Here is a 24,127-nt window from a genome sequence, read left to right as displayed (position 1 = left end):
GATTCCCATGGGGCTGTTCTTTGGCAGCCGCCTTGCCTGTAGACCCTGTTTTCCGGAACACTTCAAAGAAGAAAGTTCCCAGTAGGTATTGTATGGAAGTCAGACTGTTCCTTACACCAAAGCCTGTGTAACATCCAGAAGCAAACGGAACTACTAAGGATGGACATTTCCAGCCGCTCTAAGATGTTATGTAAATATAGTTGTTCCCAAACAATTTTTCTACACAAAAATTTGAGCAGAAACCTAGTCACAATTATCCAAAAGAGAGCCGAAAGCACATGGAAGAAAAGGTGTGTATTCAAAGACTAAATAAAGTGTGAAGGAGTGAGAAGCGTAGAACCTATAGATGTTTCTTGGGATTGGCAAGAAAGTAGATGTAAAAATGAAGTTTATTAGCAACTCATAGAAAATCTAGAAATCAGGTTTGATTCAGGCTGATAAGCTGAGTGCAGAGCTTGCTGAAGCGCCAGTAGTTTAATGTGTTAAAGCCCTAGAACAGTGTCGGGTTCATAAAAAGCATTCAAAGAATATTACCTAATAATATTAGTGTTTAATTACTTGATAGTTTAAAACATGTGTTGTAGATAAGAGTACAATTTTGTTAAGAGAAATAACATTTAAAAAAATCTGTCAGTAGAAAGAAGTTTGGTTAACAATCGGCAAACTTGTCAACCAGCTTCAGTCAAAGCTCAAATTAATAATTAACATGCCCATCGTTTGAAAATCCAGATAACGGGGTAACTCAAAGAGAGAAGTCACAAGGGATGGCAACAGATTAAGCAGTGAGAACCCGTAAATGGGACTCTTGCTTTAATTTTTCTATGTCTGGGCAGAAAAAAAATGAAACAAGCTGCCACCATATTGTTAGTTTTTGTTTAGCTGCCAACATACCTTAGTTTTAGTTTCAGCTAGAAGTTGACGCCGATAGAAGCAGAGACGCCTCATTTTGCTCCGTATAGTAATAAGGTGAGGAGCCAGGAAGGGAGTAAGAGCTTCTGTTTACCTTAGCTTAGTGCCTAATAGTCTAACTGAAAACAAGCTGTGTTCACGGTGAAAGGTCTGATGTTCATCTCAACTTTCACCTAGCGAAGCCAAGGATAGAGGAAAGAACCTTCTGGAAGAAATTTCCATATTGGTGCTACCCTAATGCTGAGGGCATGCCTGCATGTCTGAGCAGAGGTGATGTGGACAGAACTCTTGTTCCTGTTTTGAGCATAGCTCCTTTTGTTGGATTTAATTACTGTTCCCTTTGATAGACCCGTTTTCTTATAGCTAAATTGTTTTCTCTAAAACGTGACATGAAAAATCTCAATTCAAGGAGCAAGTTAAGTACCCATCACCCAAGGAAACCACCAGTAACATTTTTTCCAGATGCTCTCTATGTATATACATTCAAAACACACACACATATACATATAGTATGTATATGTGTATATAATTATAAATCTCTATTTTAAAGTGATTCTTGCTTTGTGCACAGCAATGTATCTTAGCTAGCCTTCTGTACCAGTGAATATAAGCCTACAGTTAATGTTAGAGTGTCCCACTGGGTGGATGGGTCATGATTTATTTAACCAGTCCCTAATGATGGGCATTTGAATGCCCAATATAAAGACTGAGTGACACCTAGTGGAATCCAGAGAAGTTTCTCTAGGCATGTGTTTTTCAGTCCTACCAAACACTAACACGATGAACACAGAGAGTAAACTCATCTCTGAAGATGGAGAGACTTTAACTGAAAGGGGAGAGTTCCTCTCTGGAGTCACAGGCCTATGGGCCTTTAAGACTGAAAAAGCAATACCAAGTTTTAAGGGACGCTCTAACCTTGAATGAGTTAAAAATAAAAGTTCATCTTTAACCATCAAGAACGTAGCACAATATTTTTTTAACTTTTTAACCTCAACTTCTAGTAAGAAATTTTACATCATAACCCATTACACATCTACATATATATTTATAACTGAAACAAGCACATCAAGAAATGATCTTGGGCTTCCCTGGTGGCGCAGTGGTTGAGAGTCCGCCTGCCGATGCAGGGGACACAGGTTCGTGCCCCGGTCCGGGAAAATCCCACATGCCGCGGAGCGGCTGGGCCCGTGAGCCATGGCCGCTGAGCCTGTTCCTCCGGAGCCTGTGCTCCACAACGGGAGAGGCCACGACAGTGAGAGGCCCGCGTACCGCAAAAAAAAAAAGAAAAAAGAAAAAAAAGAAATGGTCTTTTCCCTTGTTCCATGCAATGCCCTCTGATGTTTTCTAGTTCATTTTTTAAAGGCTAATTACAGTCCACTAAATAGATTTTCCAAGCTGCAGCTTGAAAAGCATAGTCCTAAAGGACATAGTTTATTCAGAGCTACCTCATTATTTTAAAAGCATGAGACGTACAGATAAGATCAATATTGGTAACTGTGTAATCTTGAACTCATTTTCTGTTTTATTCTTCTTGCTTCATAGCTAGAAACACTGTGCCATTCTCTACATGGAATAAATGATACTAGACCGTAGTAATTCATCAGATACAGTTAAGAATGCCCTCACTACTTGTTAATGAGTATTTAAACAAGATTTCTTCTTTTTGTGGCTGAATGATATTCCATTGTATGTATTTTTACCACGTTTTCTTTATACATTCATCCATCAATGGACACTTGGGTTGTTTCCATACCTTGGCTACTGTAAATTACGCTGCACGACCATGGGGGTGCATGTATCTTTTTGAGTCACTGTTTTTATTTTCTTTGAATAAATACCCAGAAGTGGAATTGCTGGGTCATATGGCAGTTCTACTTTTAGTTTTTTGAGGAGCCTCCACAGTGGCGGCATCAATTTACAATCCCACCAACAGTGCCTATTTGCCCCCATCGTACAGTCAAGGAAACCCAGGGTAAGTGGCAGAGCAGGGACTCAGATTCAGACCTGGAGATTCCAGGTGGACCCCAACTTACCCCTCGGACAGGTGGGAGGATCCACTGTCCAGTGAGGGCAGTGGAGATTTCGGTGTGGGATGCAAAGCCTGCAGACCGACATCCCCTCCCTAAGGTGGGAGGAGGGGAGCTGGAAGGCAGACGTGTGTCCAACTCCTTTGCAGCCGCCCTGGAGGGAGGGCCAGCGAGGCCAAGGAGGCTGAAGGTGCTTCCCAAGTGGAAGCCGGCAAGCGGCTGGAGGAGCTGCGCCGCCGCCGCGGGGAAACTGAAAGCGAGGAGTTCGAGAAGCTCAAGCAGAAGCAGCAGGAGGCGGCCTTGGAGCTGGAGGAGCTGAAGAAGAAGAGGGAGGAGCGAAGGAAGGTCCTGGAGGAGGAGGGGCAGAGGAGGAAGCAGGAGGAAGCCGAGCGGAGAGTCAGAGAGGAGGTAAGGCGGGTGCGGCGTGGCCCATCAGGGGTCTTACGTTACCCGAGCCCCTGAGGATGTGTCTCTGGTGACCCTTCCAGCCCTGGAAATAGTTTCTTCCCAGGTGAACTGCTGCTGCTCTTTTGAACATGAATTCTTACAAATACATTTGAAGATTAATCAGCTTGCTGTGTGCTAGGCATGGTTCTAAAACTTTTATCCACATTAGTTTATGCAATTCTAAGAACTCTCTGATATGGGTCGTCTTCTCATCCCCATTTTACAGATCAGGAAACTGAGGCACAGAGAGGTTTTTGTAATTTTCCCCAGGTCCCACTTGTCTTAATCCATGACCCTGTAATGTCCCTCAATAAAGAACAGTTAGCAGAGAAGGATGAAAAAGTCTGCAGATTGGTTACAAGAACCGAGTCACATGATCATGATAGTTGTTTTTTGATATTTGAAGAGGTTTTATAGAGAAGATTCTCAAAAATAGCTTTTGGGGTGTTTTAAGTGGAAGAGTCAGTAACTAGATTTTCACAGGCAGTGACAGTATTGTTCGTTACTGTATACCCAGGACCCAGCCCAGTGCCAGGCATGTAGCAGCAACCCCGTAATTATGAACAGATGAATTTGTTCCATCTTTTTAAACAGAACTGAAAACAGATAAAGTTACAAGAAGGCAAATTTTGAAAACTGAACAAGTGCTTAACCAACTACTGTAAGCATTGCTACAGTTTACAAGGTGCATTTTTTCCTTTCATCCTGAGGTACATTATTCTCATTTTATAGACAAAGAAGTGGGAATCAAATAGTTTGAGTAACCTGTGTGAAGTTACTTGACTAAAAAGTGATAGAATTGGTACTGAGACCCAGCTTCTCCAACTCAGCCTAGAGCTTTTCCCACAAAGCTTTGGAGATAGTGATCTCCCATCATTAAAAAATATGTAAAAAGACTTTAGATGACTTTCCGACGTGGATCCTATACAAACATTCCCTGAACTGTGCAAAGTTTGGATAAATTATTTCAAGGTCTCTTTCAACTCCAGCTCTAAATGAGCCAATGATCTTTGGTTAGGAAGTAATTGGGATGATAGAGCTTTAGAATCAGACACTCTGCCACTGGCAAGCTGGGACCTTAGGAGAGTCACTGGACTACTCTGAGACCTCTTTTCCTTAACTGTGAAATATCTACTTTCAGGATTGTGGCGATGATTAAATCATTGTATTCACGGTGCCTTGTACATAATAGGCACTCAGGAAGTCATAGTTATCATTATTGTTATTATTGTTATCTAGAGGAGCAGAATATCAATGAAAGCAGAAGAGAAACGTGAACTCTGAGAAGTGGATTGGACCTAGGAGATGATTCGGTCTAACCTCCCACCAAGCACAGTGTCTTAGTTCTGGCTGCTGTAACAGCCATAGACTGGGTGGCTGATAAGCAATAGAAATTTATTTCTCATAGTTGTGAGGCTAGGAATCCAAGATCAAAGTCCAGCACATTCTCTGTCTAGTGAGACCTCGCTTCCCAGTTCCCAGACGGCAGTCTTCTCACTGTGTCCTCACAGAGCAGAAGGGGTAAGAGAGCTCCCTGGGGCCTCTTTCGCAAGGGCACTATCCATTCATAAAGGTCACTCTCATGATCTAATCACCTCCCCAAAGCCCCACCTCCTAATACCATCACTTTGGGGGGCTAGGATTTCAACATATGGATTTTGGGGGGACACAAATATTCAGTCCACAACACACAGGATCTTTCTGCAACATCCTCTGAGAGATGAACATCCGGTCCCTGCTTGAGAACATCCAGTTTGAAAACTACAAAGACTACATAAATCTCTCAAAAAATTGTTCATAGAGTTTATGCAGCTTGATGAGAAGGCAGGGGAGAGTATTTTAGGCCAGGAGTGAAGGCACAGAGGGGTTAATGAGACAGATTGTAAACATCTGTGATTTCACCACTAGGGTGCAATATCTACACCATTTCAGGTTTGTCAAACCATCTAAAATAATCTACTCAGCTGAGGTGTGGACAACCATGAAATCATCTCTTGTACAATTTAGTAAATATAGTAACATACATTTATATAACTTTGCACATAAATCATCTCATTTGTCTTTGCAACTCTCCTAGGAAGCAGGCGGAAGGGATACTTTACATGCACAAAGTGGAAGGTCAGTCCTAGATGACTTGACAGGATGATGATGACAATGATGATGGTCATTCTGAGCACTAGTCTAAGCATTTTACATGGGCTTTCTCATTTAGTCCTTGTTGAAGCCCTAGTCAGTGGATATTATTATTACCCCATTTTACAGATGAGGAAACCTAGGCACAGAGCAGGTAAGTAACATGGCCAAGGTCACACAGTTGAGAAGGGGCAGCCCAGAGTGCTTGTCGACAGTTAGACTCACAAGCTCAGGCTTAACCTCTGGTGCCACCCTTGAGGAAGGGATAGCATCCTTTCTAGAACCTGGGTCTTTTTCCTCTGGGACTATGCTTTCCCCTACAGCACTCTTTCCTTTTGGCTTAAAGCTGATCTTGACGTCCTTGTTATTTGTTCTTTCTGTCTTAGGAAGAGAAGAGGAGGCTAAAGGAAGAGATTGAAAGGCGAAGGGCAGAAGCTGCTGAGAAACGCCAAAAGATGCCAGAAGATGGCTTATCAGATGACAAGAAGCCCTTCAAGTGTTTCACTCCTAAAGGTTCATCTCTCAAGGTACTTTTTCCCCAGAAAACCTTCTTATAATATGTCTATTAAAATATAATAGAAATGTGATTTTAGCCCCTGGTTTAGTTATTGATTATTCAAAGTTTTGCTTCATTTATCTTTTTGCTCCTTCTTTCAGCAATTTCACAGCTTCTTTTTGTTTTCAAGATATGGAAAGGAGAGAAATAAAGTGGAGAAATTTTTGTCTGTTGTTTATTAGATCTTTGGTATACATTAAAAAGACCTTTGGTGATTATCTCTGGATCTCACTGACCCACGCCCTCCACATGCCTTATTACTTTGAGCAAATAAAAATGGAAACATTTAAACTTTATAAAGTGGGCAAATATATTTTAAAGGTTTAAGCTGCTTTTCATGCTAATGTTCATTTTTTTCCCTTGTCATTATTAAGAGCAGCACAACTGGAAATGGTACATGTCAAATTTTAAAGCTGTTATCATGGGAGGAGATGAAATGTGACTCGGATAGGCTCCTTTGCCAGGATGAGTTTGGTCCGACTACTGCCTTCATAGAGCACAATTCCTAGTGACTTGGAAGTGCTGCTGAAAGAAAAGAGAATGAGCAGGAAGGAGCCGACTCAGGGAGATGATGGGATGGTTGCCATGGAGGAACAAGAACGCACACTCAAATACACGTTTTTGCTTATACAGTTAGCGTGTTTTGAGTACCTGACACAGTGAAAATACTCAACAAGTATTTATTGAATGAATGCATGAATGAATGAATCTTCAGGGATTGGAACTTTGAGCAGTTTTTATTTTATCCTCATTTTCCATCAACCTAGCTAGGTTACAAAGCACTGACAACAGGTAAAGCCAGTATAGAATCATAGCCAGGCTCCAGCTGGTTAATGTGTGCATGTGTGTATCTGTCATTGTGTGTGAGGTCTAATGTCCACACTAACATGATCAAAAGCCAGTTACTTACGTTTTACAGTTATTACCTGTTTCACATGAAAAACAGTATGTTTTATCCCTAGATAACTTCACTTAGTCTTTAGAATGGTCTGGGTCCCAGTCCACCATAGTTCTAACTCCTCCCAAATAAACTCCTTATACTTGAACCCTCGTCTTAAGAGCGGCTTCAGGGGGGATCCAAACTAAACCACAGGGGCATTTTCTTATTTAATGTTTGATATTTATAACAAATCTAATGTGCGCTATGTGCTGTGAAGGCGAGAAGCACAAAGCGAGGTCACTGCCCCTAGGGCACTAATATAATTGACTGCCTCAGGAGAATTCAAGAATTACAAAGGTAATGAAGTGCAGACGACCAGCTCAGTGAGGTCTCTAAGTGGGGCACAAGGAGGAGAGAGAGGCTTTGTTGAGTAGGTGAGCCTCATGTATGGATCTGAAATTTGAATTTCGTAAAATCTTCCTATGTCACAAAATATTCTTTTGACTTTTTTCCAACCATTTAACAATGGAAAATGTTCTTAGCTTTTGGGTGGGTGGAGGACATGGGCAAGTGGACCATAGTTTGCATGCACCTACTGTAGGAGAAAGAGCTGAAAGGCAAACCCTGCTCAGTGCAGACCGTCTCTGTGCAGGCACCAGGTGCCTCCTCAGTCTGGGTCCTTTTATTCCTGGCTCATCAATAATTAAAGAAAACCATGTTCTCTCTCCTTCAACCTTCCGTCAAATGCCACTCAAGCTAAGCTTTCCTTGAACTGTCTTGGGAACACGAGGAAAGTAGTAGTCAGTAGTAGGAGGATGGATGCAACCCATCCTCCTCCAAACATCTCTCTACCTAGTTTCCAACTTAACTTCTCTAGTGTTTCCATCAACCAGACTCCTGGGTTCCCAGAAAGCTTTTGTCTACTCACTCTGGTAGAGAGGCACGTGTGAGCAATCAAAGTTGATATGTAAAAAAGAAAAAACACATTTTTAATTTCTGTGTAACAGAGACATGGTTTCAAGAACAGGCAGTCTAGTGCTTTTCTCCATAGTATGTGCCTTGAAGAACCTGCTGTGGTTCTTGTTTTAGAACTTAATTTCATGTCCTACAATTGAATTCCTGCAACTATTGATACTCTTGGCCCTGCAACTTTTATAAATGGTCACAAGCTAACATTGTCAAGTGCCAGTGGGAGGAGAAACATTTGATATTTGACCTCAAGATATTATCAACTGGTGTATTTTGTTCATTTCTCATGACTTATATTCCTTGTCTCAGAAGCTCAGAACCTGGTTACTCATAGTTAAATTATGCTAGCAGTGAATGATTTTTCTTACATAAGACATGCAAAGAATAAGCTTTAAGTAAATTAAATTTAGAATTTTGTTTTTATTATTATTGTTTTCATATACTGATGGTGGAAGGAGTGTGGAGTAAGGAGAGCGCCAGTTTGCTGAAATGTGTGGGGTTTTCCCTTGAGTTTTACGGGGACAACACTGCCACCTCTTGGTCTTCAGAAGAACCAATTTCCCCCTTTAAACTCCTTACGCAGGAGATTTAATTTACAAATTTAGTACAAATTGTTACATTACCCAGAGTCACTAAGGGCAGGAATTTTCCAACAAGAGTACATCAGCAATGGATGGTAAATCCTGATATAATGTGATAATGAAGTCAAGCTATATTGAATATTGTAGATACAAAAGGAGAAGGTAGGGTCTGAGAGCCTCTGTAGTGTGAATAAATGTGATGGCCAAGGTTAAGAAGATGATCCCCGAGTCAGAACGATGCTAGAGGTGCTACAAAGAGCAAGTCTCATCTCTGCCTCCCCTCTCCACCGGCCTTTCCCCACGCTGAATTGTTCTCCATTATTCAGTCCCACCACTCTACATGCCTCTTGGTTCCCCAAATCTTTGTATATGTGTTTGTTCTGCTAGAAATGTCCTCTCCCCTCTAACTCATGCACTCCCACCCTCACTTTCATGAACTCATTTATAAAGCTGTGTAAACTATAAACTACAAATCTCAGCTCAAATACCAGAACATCTGAAAAGCCTTCTCGAACTCCCCCATTTTCTTATCTTTAATATGGTACCTACCACTGAATTTAAAATTTTTCATTTATGTGTTCTACTAGTCTCCCCTACTGACTCCTTAAATAATTGGAACCCTGTCTCATACATCGTTGGGTGTTCAACTTTATATAATAGTACTCACATATAATTTATTGGTTGGTTGGTTGTTTGACTGACAGGTTGACACGGTTAAATCAGAATGGATAGATGGGTGAATAATATTAAAGGTGCCAGTGCATTGCATGGTTCTAATGTGTTTTACCTCATTCAACTGGGAACTTTTTCTCCAGAAATGCACTTCTAAGTTTATGTTAAAATCAGAAAAATAAGATTTAAGACCCTTTACATCTCATAAACTCAGGGATACCTATAGCATTCTTTTGCATAAAGTTTTATGTTTGATGAGTTTGATTTTATCTTTGTAAGAAATCATTGGAAAGGATGAAGTGCTTAACTAACATCTTTAAAAGTATTATTCGACTGATATGAGGAGTGAAACGTGTTTTCCAAAAAGCTTAAGGGTATTTATTAATAATCCATGAGTCCCAGGCCAACAGTCCAGAAAAAGCCATGACATCTTAAAGATTGTAGGGGACGGTCAACCACACCAGCCTAGGGTAACTGTAGCCTAGTAGATTCCTTGGCTGCCCTGAACAGGGCAGAAAATGGACCTGTGTGCTTTGCACATGCAGTCATATGCAAAGAAGCTGTTACTATTTGCTGATGATAGGTGATGCGTGGCAGAGGATATTTCTAGCCTGGAGTTGGGTATCATGAGGAGTCAACAGATATTTGCTGACTTATAAAGAACATCTGGATTTGAGTGATGCAGTTTCAGTAAAATATAATGTTTGATTTAGCAGCTTTAGTTGTAGCAAAATTTCTGGCTTTTAAAAAAAGAATTTATTAAAAATGACTAAACTGCCCATCGGTGTATATCCATAGCGGTTTCTCTGGGCTTATTTCCTTATTTCCCACTTGGACTAATAGGGCCTTCATGAGAGGCCTCAGCATTCCTGATGAGCTGTGCCCCAGTTTCACTCATCCCCACCCCCATCTCCTATATTCAGGGCAAATTAAGTTCAGCAATCGGTTTGACAGCTGTCAAATTAGAAAATCAGGCTAAGCAGTAAGTGAATAGTTCACAGTTCCTGGTTGTCTTTCTTATATATATAAATATCAAATTGTTACGTTGTATACCTAAAACTAGTGTAATGTAATATGTCATTTATACCTCAATAAAAAATAATGGAAAAAAATTTAAAGTACATCAGAAAGCAAAAAAAAAAATTGTTTTAGTCTTGGAATGTAATTATTTTGCCCTTGATTTATATTATTTCAGAGGCATTTTAATTCCACTTTGTCTCCAGAACTTCACATTTCTCTATTTTCTTCCAGTCCTACCTTCGTCTCCCAAACCTCATTATCAAATATCTTGTACGTAGTTTTCCTCTCTAGCAGAGGTGCTGTGCACAGCACCCTCATACTCTTTGACACTCGTTGGTACTTTTATTCCCCGTGTTCAGGGAAGATAGTAGTATGGGCTGAGAAACACTTTATAAACTGAAAATATTAACTGGTTTTATTTTTTTCCAATTCCTAGATAGAAGAGCGAGCAGAATTTTTGAATAAATCTGTGCAGAAAAGGTAATATGGTTGATTGTTGAATTGAGAACCATCAGCCATTATATGTATGGAAAAATTCTCTCATTTTTATGTATGTATGTGTGTGTTTATTTACTTAGCAGTGGTGTTAAACCAACTCATCAAGCAGCAGTAGTCTCCAAGATTGACAGCAGACTGGAGCAATACACCAGTGCAATTGAGGTGAGAGATGTCCTCAGAGTTATGGTCAAACAAATCAACTCTGATTATATAAATAATCATAGAAACACTTAGGACAATAATCAAGTCCAGTGGTGTTAGAATGTTAATGATGTTTTATAACTAGTTAGAGAGAAAACAATAATAAAGACACATTATAGAAGAGTTTTAAATAAATTATTGTTTACTACTTTCCACCTGTATTCTTTAGTGAAGGTGTTACTTTTTTTAATGAATGAGTTTATTGTTATTTAAATATATTATTTATGTGTTCACAAGTATATCTTCAATATTCTTAATTCCTTATAAAAGGCGTTCCCATATATAGTTTTAAACAGGCCCCTTACAACCATGATTAGTCCTCTTTTATCTATAAGAACTTTTATTATCAAATAAATTGGTAGTATAAGTTAATATAAAGATGATAGCCAGCTGGAATTTAATGAATTTCAAATGGATTGTTTTATATATGAAGGATCATAGTTTTATGCTTCTGTCTAATCCAACATTTTTTCCGCCCAGTTGACCTAGGGGTGTTACTCTATTCAGAAATAATGTACTATATTTCCAAGTACCAAAACACTAAGAGGGTAGGGTGCCATTGATCAAGATGTGATCCTGGTTTTTTTCTCCTTTGTGTAGACTTTAGTCAGTGGTTTTAGTTGCCTGCTCTGAAGTAATTGGATCAGTTTCATTTGATTTCTCCTCTCCTTTGTACTGCAGAGTGGAGATACCTATAAAATAGTTCATAACAAATGATAAGAGGGAATAAGAAAGAGAGAGGTCTGGATGATTTATCAAGTGAATAATCAAGTCTTAACATTCAAGAGGAGATTTTCAGAAGATTAAATGGCCGATAAATTATAAGACAAATTGCAGATAGTTATTTTCTGTGGTTGAATTGATCACAGCTCTAACAGGGTTAATGAAGCCAAAACTGTGGCTCCAGGCTTCACATAGTCCAGCAACGGTGCCACTCACCCTGGCTGCCCACCTTGATGACACATGCCACAGGCCCCAAAGCAGGGCCAGGAGAGAAACTGCATGATTTGGGGTACGCCCATCACTACTGCTGGAAAAGTATCTTGAATGCACACCTTTCTGTTTACACCCGTTCATTCCTCCTTCCAGTCTCCATGCAGTGGTCTCTCAGTCTTTCAGTCTTTTAGTACACCCCCGTCTCTGGTCCTTGGCATGTACTCTTAGCTCTGCGTGGAGCGGTGTTTTCTCCTTCGTTCACCAGCCTCTTTCAAGTCTTCCATCAGATCTGGGTCTGAATGTCACATCCTCAGAGTAGCCTTCTTTGCCCCCCTAAACTAAGTACCACTGTCCTATCGTGTGCTCTCTTGGCATGCTTACGGCACCACACTCATCTTTCATAGCACTTACTACAATGTGAAATAATAGTGTATAACTAATTACTGTCTCTCCTATTAATGTCAGTCCACTGCAGCTTACAGAGTGGACTGTCTTGCGTACCACCACGTCCCCAGAGCCTAGCACAGTGCCCTGCACACAGCAGGCACTCAAGAAGTGTCTGTTGTAGCAATGAAGTAGCATATCACCTTAACAAGAAATGGAGTCCCAATGAAAAACATATTTCACTTTTGAAAGATCCTCTGAAGTAGATATAATGGTTTATTTGGAGGTAGAGATGTCATCAGAATGTACTTTCACAACAGAAATTATGACTCTCATTTTTGGTGAAGGCATTTACACAGTGAATTTGTTAAGTGATAGTGTTGAAGAAGACAAGCTTACTATAGTTTTACGAGCGCAAACTTACCAGCACCAATCCTAAAAATAATTCACATACTTCAGGGAACAAAAACTGCAAAACCTACGAAGCCAGCAGCCTCGGACCTTCCTGTTCCTGCCGAAGGTGTCCGCAACATCAAGAGCATGTGGGAGAAAGGCAATGTGTTCTCATCACCCACTGCATCAGGCACGCCAAATAAGGTGAGCAGAGGATTGCCGTCTTTTAATTTTGGAGGTTGGGTTTTTCTTTTTTCTTTTTCTTTTTCTTTTTTTTTTTTTTTTTAGGAATCACATAGTTAATTACAAAAGCAGTGAAAAAGGTATAATTCTTACTTACTTTTGCATTGACCAAAAAGCAAGCTCAGGAAGAGGCTAATAGACTATGCACTGTGTTCTGGCCACAGGCCTCTAAATGCAGTACCCAGAGTTAATCACTGACCTTGGGGTTGGGGGTAGGAGAAGTGCAGGGGGAAGAACACCAGATAACATACTCTTTAAATATCAGGTTTAAGGTTTATTTTTGTCAAAATATTCAATATAATGATCAATAATTGATCAGTGTTATGTGAAATAATACTGGATATTATTTTGAGGTTGCTTTGAAATTTTCTTTCCAGGTAGGTTTTTTTTTTTCTTTAATATGAGATGCTTGGTCTTTTGTAGGAAACAGCTGGCTTAAAGGTGGGGGTCTCCAGCCGCATCAATGAATGGCTTACCAAAACCCCAGATGGAAACAAGTCACCTGCTCCCAAACCTTCTGTAAGTAGCTCCAGGTTCTTCTGAATTTGTCTCATAGCTCAGCTTCCAGCAACAGAAGAAAACAGGCTGTTGGTCTATTTGCCTGGGAAAAACAAGGCCGTGACTGCTGAATAACAAACAAGGAGGGCTTCAGATTGAGGGAGAACAGTCCCGAGCACTATAATTACCCAGAAGGTAAAATGGGACCATCACCTCTCCACCCAGAGCGTTGAGGCAGTTCAAATTTACACTCTTAACTGGTCTGCATGTTTAGCTTCTATTCTATAAATTACAGATAGGAATTTGAAAATGAAAATGTCAAATTATCTTGGCCATTTCTCTGTCAAGAGCACCCCTAGACTTATTCCCAAAAGAATGTGTATGTTGGCTATTTGAACCCATGTTTTCTAATTTGCCTAATTTCTGTAACTTAACACAAAAATACAGTTACTGGGTATTTGTTGAAATAATTGCTGTAATTTTCTTGTCAACACCTCCAAAGGAAAGCCATTTTTAAAAAAAAACAACCGTAAAAGTAGAAACTATAAAAACTGGTTATGAATGTTATTTTTGGAAAGTTAAAATTTTCTTATTAAGTGCGGCTATCTTACTATAAAAATATACTTTTAACCTTTTCATTGAATGTATTTGGTCATTGCCTTGCATTTATCGTTATAATCAAAAACCTTATTAAGCTCCCTACTGTATACTGGTGAACTTTCTCTGTTAAGTTGGCTTTTATACCTTTGTTGGTGCCCAAGGCAGCAAAGGCTCAACTGTCACAACCCCCCCATTCCAGAGGTAGAAGAAGAGCTTTCCAAATCCTAGGCCTCTGCACTGTTGAGCATTTAGTTGCATCCCTTTGCTCTATATTTAATCTCCAAATTCACTAAAGTTTTATCACTTTTCCAATTTAAAAAGAAAAGAATGGAAATATGTCCATACTTTTCTTGGGTACAGTTCCTTGTAGTCAATTAATATTCAGCTTGAGCTTCTCTGCATATGGGCCTCACAAGAGGTATAAAACTAATGTAAACCCAATTTACAATTGGACAGTCTTAATATATTGAAAAGAAAATCTTTTTCCTCTCCCAGTAGATATGGGAAAGGGGCCCTATAAAAGGAGACAGTCGAGGTGAGGGGTCATACCCACAAGGTATGTGATCTTTAGTGCCTCGAGTTTCCCCAACACCTCAGGTGACATAAAGAGTGGAAATTATTTTTTAAATGGCAGTTTATATAAAGTTTTGTGGTTCCAGATCAGTGATTATTAACCTTTTTGAATTATGGACACCTTTGAAAACCTAATGAAATGTAAAGACCCTCTCCCCCAAAACACTGCATATAATACAAGTTCAGCAAGTTCGTGGACACACTGAAGGTTTCTCATTACAGCAAAGATAAAGAGAAAAGGGTATATGTTTTTCTTCTTTGATGAGTATGGTACATTGCTAAAGGAGATGGTCACTTTTACACATGTATTTGCAACCTGTTTCATTTCTATCCCAGATTATACTCATGTATTTGGTTCAGGACTTGACCCATACTCTTCTTTCAACACTTTAACCGATAAGCCTATCATCTATGTCACCCTAATGGGAGGGTTAAAAAGATTCAATACAGTTATTATTACAACAGGTATAAATGAGTCAAGGTTTCCACAGAAAGCCCCATTTTCTGGAGTTATTGACGGCCTCCTAAAAATGGCAGGACAAAAAGGCATTACAGGGAAATTACAAAATCATTGCCTGCTTTATCTAGTATTTAGTAAGTAATTTGCTAGACTGTCTACTAGAGGATAGAGGAGAAAAGGCAGGAAGAATGTGGCAAGTAGTATACATCATAATGATCTCTCCTTCCCCAGGTCCCATTGGATTTGGTACGTTAGTGTGGCTTCCTGAATAAAGGCCAGGTGGAAACAAAGCAAGGTGTAATTGATGTTGCAAATAAAAGGGCAGTTTGAGTAGATCGTACTTAATATATAACTTTGAGCTTTGTGCACATCCCAAGAGTAGTAGGCCCAGCAATGTGCCATGTCATGAATAGCAGTATGGCAGTCTCTTTGGGGAAAGATATAACTTGGAATTTAGTAAGGCAGGAGGGTAACTCACAGACACTACGGATCCAGCAGAAAAGAAATGAAAATGTCCAAACTGCTGGAAAGGGCTGGACGGATCCTGCAGATACATAAAATTTGTCAGGCAAAAGGTTAAGTCCCGGAAGGCAGCTTAGAAAGACAGGTCAAGCAAAGAATTTTGTCTAGGTCTTTCCCGGGGGTGTGTGACACTGGCGGCCTGCAGCTAAGATCTGTGTAGTCAGGGCCATTTTGCTTTATATTCCTTCTTTTTTTTTTTTTTTTTTTTTTTTTTTTTGCAGTACGCGGGCCCCTCACCGCCGCGGCCCCTCCCACCGCGGAGCACAGGCTCCGGACGCGCAGGCCCAGAGGCCATGGCCCACGGGCCCAGCCGCTCCGCGGCATGCGGAGTCCTCCCGGACCGGGGCACGAACCCGCGTCCCCTGCATCGGCAGGCAGACTCCCAACCACTGCGCCACCAGGGAAGCCCTATATTCCTTCTTTTAAATTATAATTTGAACATGTTTTTAAGGTGTGGAGGCATGCATTCTTTAACTTGATTCCTTCTTTTTTAAAATTTTCTTACACCAGCCTCTTCAGGCATGTTGTTTCCAGCCTGGCCCTTCATGTCAGGCCTGTGAGTTTGACACCCTTGGGATTCTGGTCAGACTGACCCTGAACCCAGGATGTCAGAGGATTACCTAAAGACAGCAGCAAATAGGAGGCTCCCAAAGGCTCCCTTCTAATTTGCGACCAGAGGTGATTTATTCTCAACCCCTTGTTTATATTCCTTGGCGTGTATGGGTGAAAGGGAAGCCTGGGTTTGCGTTTGCAGACATATGGCATGTGGCCATTAAGGAAAAATCAGAGAGAAATTCTTTTACCAAAAGAGTGCTCACCCAGTGAAACCTCAAGAACCAGGAAAAGAGTAATCCATGGGATTAGTGTCCGGTTCTAAAGTTCACTGAAGAGAAAAAGCATCCTCTGCTACTAGTTATGCATTAATTTTCATATAATTAAAAGTGCTCAAAAGCTTGTCAAATCAATATTATTTGGGTCTCTGAAAACTAGTAACTTATTTAAACATTGATCTACACCTGATTCTTTACTGAGACGTCTATTGCTATTTGTGGGTAGAATTTATAGGACTTCAGTGTAACTTTGTAACTGGAATTCAGTTCTAAGTGTGTCTGTTGTATCTGGTTAGTCTGTTCTTTGTGTCTAAACTACATGTTATATACAGCAATTAAAATGCTAATTTGTCTTTCTTTTTGTTTAAAAAAAACCCCAACATTGTCTTTCTCAGCTGAATTTTCTTCTTCATTCTTTGATCTCTGGTTGACTGGAAACCTGCTTCCCTGCCTTCATTTCTCCCTCTTCTTCTGGAGTGGGTCTTTCTCTAAAATGTAGGCTGGTCAGGTAATTTCATTTATATTTCCCATTTGAGTTAAAATGCCAATTTACTGCTCAGATGTTCATATTTTCTTAAAATGGACTCTTTAACTCTTTAAGTGATCTCAAATGATTCATAGGTAGGATTCAAGGAAAATACAATTCATTTTCTTTAGTGGAAGGGTATTCATGTGAAAGAAAAATATTTTTCTTATATGAATCAAATAAATAAAGTAGTAATAGCCACTTTCCAGAGCTTCCATTAGCATGTTCCTAATTATAGTTTCCAAATTTTTAAAACAGTCTTCCAGACAATTTGGCAGCTTCGACTTCCATTGGCGTACGTAGTGGAATTCTTCAAAAACAACCTGATTTGTTGCTTACTGGTTCCAAGTTAAATAGGTGTAACTCTCTAATAGAATATCAGGAATCCATGTCACAGTGAAAATCCAGAAATTCAGTAAGATTAAGGCAAATCTGAACTGCTTCACACGGTAATGTTTTTAACCAGTGCATTTCTAGTGTTGCAATCTCAATAGTATCTACTAAGAAAAATACAGGTCCATTTAGACTGGTGTCCATGGATAAACGTAGTTGCTGTTAGCTTTGCCTTCCTAATGAGAAAAGGGTTTGCCAAAATCAACATTACTATTTCAGTAAAACACATTTATTTTCTACAGACTACCTTTGCCAAGTATTCATATAAGCAAACGCTGGAAGAAGAGTAAATGGAAACAGAAATTTGGATCCTTATCCAAACCAAATTAATTATGAGGTAGTAAATAAAGATTCAAAGATATATAGCTGTCATCGATCATATTTTAGTGTTTTCTTCCCAAGATCTTTACATGTTCTCATATATGTCATCAACTGTCACTTTCTCTTATGGGTACACTTTGTAGTAAATGTTTAATTTCACGGGGCTAGGTGCTCCTGATACACTTCTGAATTACCCCTTGCTCCTCAGGAAACACAAAATGATTCTAATCTGAGGAAAGTGCAATTAGAAAAATGTCTTAGATTGGGCTGCCCAGAAGCAAACCCTAAAATAGTGGTTCATGTGCAAGTAGTTTACTTGAGACATGAAGAAAACACTACAGGAAGTGAGGCAGGAAAAGAAGTCAGCCAATAAAGAATGTTTATTAAGCAAGTCACTACGTGGGCTGTTAAACATAATCCTGCTGGGAAAGCCTGAAAGCCACCACAAAACACATGCTTCCGAGGTATCCTACCTGAGGCGTGAGCGAGTCTGAGAAATATTCTTGCACCAAATCTCATGAGTGAGTGGCTGAAGACTGCTCCTGGGGGTGTTAACTCTCTGGATGTCCAGCCTGCCTCCTGGGAGCAAAGTGAGCATCTGCAGCCAGAGGAAGTCCTCATGCAAAGAGATGCAGTGTTGGCCATTGGAAGTCCAGCTGGTACACATTAAAGTCATAAGGGCTGGGGGCCATGGGCAAGGCACCAAAGAAAAGTTAATTGGCAAGGGGTGAGGTCCTTTTCCAACCCCCTCAAAATTATTTAAAACTAACCTATGCTCGATTCACTTCTAAGGACATAGAAAGTTAAAAATTGGCTATCTCATTTTAAATATGCTTATATTCCAATTTTACTGGTCAATAAACAGTTAAGTCCTTGGTGAAAGACAGGACCTAAATGCTGGATAGTTTCAGCCCATTCTCCTGTCACAGCATAGGTCAGGGTCCATATAAAATAGCTAGTGGGAAGCAGCCACATGGCACAGGGATATCGGCTCGGTGCTTTGTGACCGCCTGGAGGGGTGGGATAGGGAGGGTGGGAGGGAGGGAGACACAAGAGGGAAGACATATGGGAACATATGTATATGCATAACTGAGTCACTTTGTTATAAAGTAGAAACTAACACACCATTGTAACGCAATTATACCCCAAGAAAGATGTTAAAACAAACAAACAAACAACGGCTAACGATCCTTTTGATTCAACCCATTTCAGATGACTAGGATAAAGTGTATTACACACATAAACAAACAGCAGATGTGGTGATTTATTTAGACCTGGCCAGAAAATATGAAGAGCCACCCATCATTTTTTTCTGCTTTCTCTTCATTAGGATTTGAGGCCAGGAGACGTATCTGGCAAGCGGAACCTCTGGGAAAAGCAATCTGTGGACAAGGTCACTTCCCCCACTAAGGTAATCTACTGGAAGATTTGTTTTCCACAGGTTCTCTTCCTGCTGTATCCTGCAGTATGCTGTCCCAGGGTCAAAAAAGAAATAATGCTGATCCAGAGAGTCTTGTCTGGGTAACCATCAGTTTCTAAAGACTTGTGTATGGTACCGTGAAAGGCAATGTCACGGAGCCTTCAGCATGGTAGGTTTGTCAGTCATACAAGGTAAATAGTCTAGATCTGTGGGATGGCTCCCAGTAAGACATTCTAGAAACACCATCGTGGTAGGGGTGTTGAAAACAGAAGGCTGTGTGGTATAACCATGGTCTACATTTCCTTACAAGGTCCAGGCTTGGAAATCAGAATTTGCAGATCACCTAGGAAAGAATGTCTGTCTCCTTGAGTAGTTTCAAATCTGCTTTCTGGAACCATTCTAAGGGGTTACATTGCCAGCAGCCTAGGACTCAAGGCTGTTACGGCAAAAAAATTGAAATAATATTCAAAAGTTAGCAAAATTTGCTACCCTATGAAAACTAATGGCTAAGAATGCTTGGATTTGTCTTTCTTTGGCCTTCTGCTCATCCTTCACAAAGTGGCCTGTGGTCAATATCTAAATGATGCACAAACTAAAAATAGGACCCCTTGTTGTACAAGGAGCTAATTCAACTCCTAATTCCCCATTCAAGTAATAATTCCACTCTTCTCCCTTGGTAGAGGGAAAATTGAAAAGAGAAAAATCAGAGAGCGACAATAAGTAAGATTAGAATAGACTGCTTATGGGCTGATGTAGAACTCTATACCCAGAAGCACTTTTTAAGCAAACTCAGGACTGAAGAACATCTCAAAGGCAACTGAAGAATCTCTACAACTCACCGAAGGGAGAGAATTGCTTCCTCTTTCCTACTTTCTACGACGTGCTGATAAGTCTGGTGCAGCTTCCTGAGTGTGTTGCATCTTCTCTATTAGTTAAGTTTTCTAAATAACTGCTAAATATATTCAAAGTACCAGTAATAATTTTCACCATTACAAACCACTAAAATGTAATGAGCATCCACTATATGCCTTCTCAACCTACATTATCTCATTTGACTCTCCAATCACCATTATTATTACCCCCATTTAGAGTTAAGGAGAATGAGGCACAGAGAGATTAAGTACCTCTCTCAAAGTCACACAGCAAATTAGGAGCAAAGCCTGGATTAAACTCAGGCAGTCTCTTCTGAGCCTGCATTCTTAACCCTTATACATGCTGCTTTTTTTTAGGATTGCATATTCAGCAGAAAATGTAAAGTTCTAAAGTTCCTTGCACAATTTTCTTCTGGTGGAATGGAGGGGAATCATTTTGTAGTTTTTTTTTTTTTAAACAAAGAATGAACTTTTGTTGGCCTAAGCCATTATGACCCTTCTTGAAATGACCTTTCAGAAATGATAGTCTAAATGTTTATGTAGTCTCCTTTCTGAGTAGGGGGTGTCGGCTGTCCATAGACCATCGTCACAGGTTTAATAGATCCCCTCTGGACAACATTCCTCTGAACCAGGGTTCTAGGAAGTAGAGTAAAGATATGATCTGGAATGGTAGGTCTCAGAGAACACCACTCACATACAACATGAATGGTACTCCCTGGAATTATGCAATAATGTGTGTGGTACAAGGTGGGACGGTGACAGGGTGAGACTTCATACACATACATACTGCCCCCTCCTCCTTGGTCTATACCACAAAACTCTTTCTACAGTAATAATAATAACATAACCAGCAGGCCCAGAGCTGAGTTTGTGAGGTAGCAAAGTAGGTAGCTCCTTTGGTCCAAAATGTCAAATTCATTAGTATCACGCAGTAATCCCTTTGAAATGAAACTGTACAATGCATTTGAAATTGCAGATTCACGACACTTTAACATTTGTGACTACCTCAGCAAGAATTTTTAGCAGCTAGCTGAGGGAAAGAAATGGTGTACAATAAGACCATTGGTCAGATAAGTTTCAAGGGTAGGGGCATAAGAATAGGAGGTAGGAAATGAAAAAATAGGAGAACACTAAAGATAAGCATAGTCCAGTTTACTATCATGCCTTGATGCGGCTGAGACAGCCATTCAGTCATGTGTGCCTGTCCTGGAACACACAGTATAGAGTCCTGGCCCTTGTAGTAAGTAGTGTTTAAAAAAAACCTCCTTGACCCTGAATGCTATGAGCAAGGCTCAAGATCAAGATATGAAAAGGGGAATATAAAGAAGAAAGAAAGAGGAAAGCAAAAAAACCAACAGAAGAAAGGATAGACTGAAAGAAGAGGAGCATATTTGAAGAGAATACCAAAAATAATCCTCCCTTTCATAGACATTTATTCCTGCCATATTATCTTTTTTTTTTTTTTTTTAATTCTGACACAAAATGTCTGGCTGAAAGACCATGGCCTGACGACTTAAAGCTCTCTTCTCTTAGCAGGTCTGAGACAGTTCAAGAAAGAACCCAAAGTAGCCGCTCAAGATGCCGGACCAGCTCAGTTGAAGAGGGCTCATTTGCTCTGTGTTATATTTATGTTGATTTACTAAATTGGGTTCATTTCCTTTTGTTTTGTTTTTCATTATCCCAGTAAACCCATGTATATTATCACTATATTTAATAATCACGGTCTAGAGATGTTCATGGTAAAAGTATTGCCTTTGCACAGGAGCCTGTTTCTAAAGAAACCCATGCTGTGAAATAGAGACTTTTCTACTGATCATCATAACTCTGTGTCTGAACAGTGATAGTAACCACATCGGAAGTCAACAAAAGGAGATTCAAGTTGAAAATTGCCTGAGGAATGTGTGCAGTATCCAGAAAAATGAACCATAGTGTTTTTTTTTGTTTTTTTGTTTTTTAAATACAGAAATCATGTTGTTTCTGCACTTTAGAATAAAGCATGGAAGAAATTATCTTAGTAGGCAATTATAACACTTTGTGAAAGTCACCCACTTCAGATTTTAGATACTACAATAATGATTGTCTTTAAAAAAAAAAAAGATGTACTGTTAAGGTATTACTTTTTTCATGCTGATGAATATCTAAATTGGATTTTGATGTTAGCTGACAGTGGTACTGATTTCTTTAGGTTGGTTGCTTTGTGGATTTCTTTGGTAGTGATAGTGAACCACATTTTAGATGACGTGATCATGTATGTATGTGCATACACATATACAAACACACTAATGGTAGAAAGCTTTTTTATGTGCTAGGCTATTATATTTAGCAGTATGTCCCTGTAACTAGCCAATATCACTGCTTTTTAAAAATTAAAAATCACAATATTATATTAATATTTCATATTTGCCAATAGAAACATGGCAGAATAGGTATCGATATGTTTCCAATGCCCAATAACCTATAAGAAAGAGATTAGAAATGTCAAAATGAATTGACATTTTCTATAAAGCATAGTATTTAGTTTATAATTAAAAGCAGTCTTGAAGTCCAGTGTGAATTGTACTAAATCTCAAAGCTTGCTCCAAACTTCATTCTTAAGAATCAAGTTCACAATCGGTTGGCTTAGACGATGTCTGAGGTCTCTTCCTTCTCTAAAATTTAAACACGAGAATTTTAGTGACAAAGTTGTACAGATTGGAATTCCATGAATAGGTGTACTACGACCAACTTTGGGTAATCTCTGGAAGCAGAAAAGTAAGCAAAAGCCAATATTTAGGAGTCATGACAGTACTTCCATTTTTAACTTACCGAAACATCTTTTTAGTTTACTTTTCTACCTTTATTAGTCATTGGCACTTGCCATAAGTTGATAATGTGTTGAACTTTCAAAAAATATATGTAATTTTTATTAGTTTTACCTTTTTCCCTAAGAGTCTATCAACTCGTCATTTGTACACACCCAATCCAGGTATCAGATCTTATTTTAGCTAATAAGCGTTCATCTATTCTTCACAATAGATGATAAAAGAGTACTCCAGTGTCTTGGCAATATGTTCTAGCATAGAGATATACATATAGTGTAGTTCTATAAACGTATACCTCATGACTTACCAAAATTGTCTTAGTCTCAATTCCTACACAACGAGGGAGCCTCCCAAATGACTCTTTTCTAATCCACAGTGTTCCCCTGGGAGAGCTAGCCAGGGTAGGGCTGGCATGAGGAGTGACCAGTGCCTTCCAAAGTCCATTTTCCTCATAAATCAGTAGAGTTGTTGAATCCTCTAGCTTTTAGCACATCTGGGCCAAAGAAAGTAAAGCCAGCAATATTGCATAAGTCACCCATCCATGACAGAGTAGACATGAGTCTATGATAAGATGAACTAGAATTCACATGCAGTGCCTGAGTTGGCATTGCCTCCCAGCATTCGAGTGAAATGGATCAAAGTTTGAATTAAGTCCTATGGCAAGATAACATTTCTTTGTTGTACTTTTGAATAAGAGCCTCTCCTGATCACTATTATATGTTTTTTTCTAGAAAGTCTAAATTTAAGAAGAGAATATATCGATCGATCCTGACTTTTATTCCAATATTTGGATGGAATAAGTTTTAGGGTAGAATTTTGTTCGGTTTGGATTTAATTTCTTGAAAAATTCCTTGTTTACTTGTTTGATTACAATTCTCTCTGTTATCTTTTTAAGAAGTAAAACTGCAAGGTGACTAGCATGTTCTGTGAATCTGCCATTCCTAAAAATTTTATAAACACGATATTTTTCACTGATAATTGATCGCTGCAATAAATATATATTGTGAAAATGCATCCACAATAAATGGAATTCCTCCAAATGTCTTTGCCTCACTTATTTTTATGTACTATATTGATTACAAGAGTTCTATCTGATGTAATAAAGATGATGGTATAGCAAAATGCATATTTCAGATTGAGTCTTGGTTTCATTCTTTAAAGAGGAAAGCCATTTCATATATATATATATATATATATTTTTTTTTTTGCGCCCGGCGGGCCTCTCACTGTTGTGGCCTCTCCCGTTGCGGAGCGCAGGCTCCGGACACGCATGCTCAGCGGCCATGGCTCACGGGCCCAGCTGCTCCGCGGCATGTGGGATCTTCCCGGACCGGGGCACGAACCCGTGTCCCCTGCATCGGCAGGCGGACTCTCAACCACTGCGCCACCAGGGAAGCCCGCCATTTCATATTTCTAAATACTTATTACAGGCAATTTTCCAACAACATATTAAAAATTGCTC

General features: G+C 39.6%; 1 protein-coding gene across 15 annotated transcripts in view; it reads left to right on the top strand.

Moving 5' to 3' along the window:
• The window catches only part of CALD1 (caldesmon 1), a 186,428-nt gene extending 162,630 nt beyond the window's left edge, over positions 1–23,798 (top strand). For 10 of the 15 annotated variants that reach the window (XM_060305275.2, XM_060305274.2, XM_060305273.2 and 7 more), the window contains 8 exons: positions 3,086–3,344; positions 5,903–6,043; positions 10,631–10,674; positions 10,773–10,854; positions 12,673–12,810; positions 13,273–13,368; positions 18,903–18,983; positions 21,398–23,798. In XM_060305275.2, coding sequence (XP_060161258.1) covers positions 3,086–3,344; positions 5,903–6,043; positions 10,631–10,674; positions 10,773–10,854; positions 12,673–12,810; positions 13,273–13,368; positions 18,903–18,983; positions 21,398–21,406 — 850 coding nt within the window. In that variant the 3' untranslated portion in view covers positions 21,407–23,798. Of the gene's footprint in view, positions 1–3,085; positions 3,345–5,902; positions 6,044–10,630; positions 10,675–10,772; positions 10,855–12,672; positions 12,811–13,272; positions 13,369–16,727; positions 16,841–18,902; positions 18,984–21,397 lie in introns of all 15 variants that reach the window. The other 5 variants (XM_060305279.2, XM_060305283.2, XR_009565258.2 and 2 more) reach the window with 4 other exon arrangements.
• The last annotated feature ends 329 nt before the right edge of the window (positions 23,799–24,127 follow it).

This window comes from Globicephala melas, chromosome 9, assembly GCF_963455315.2.
Source record: "Globicephala melas chromosome 9, mGloMel1.2, whole genome shotgun sequence".
Classification (NCBI taxonomy): Eukaryota; Metazoa; Chordata; class Mammalia; order Artiodactyla; family Delphinidae; genus Globicephala; species Globicephala melas.
The sequence above is the reverse complement of the archived record's forward strand: the minus strand, read 5'-3'. Positions and strand labels throughout refer to the sequence as shown.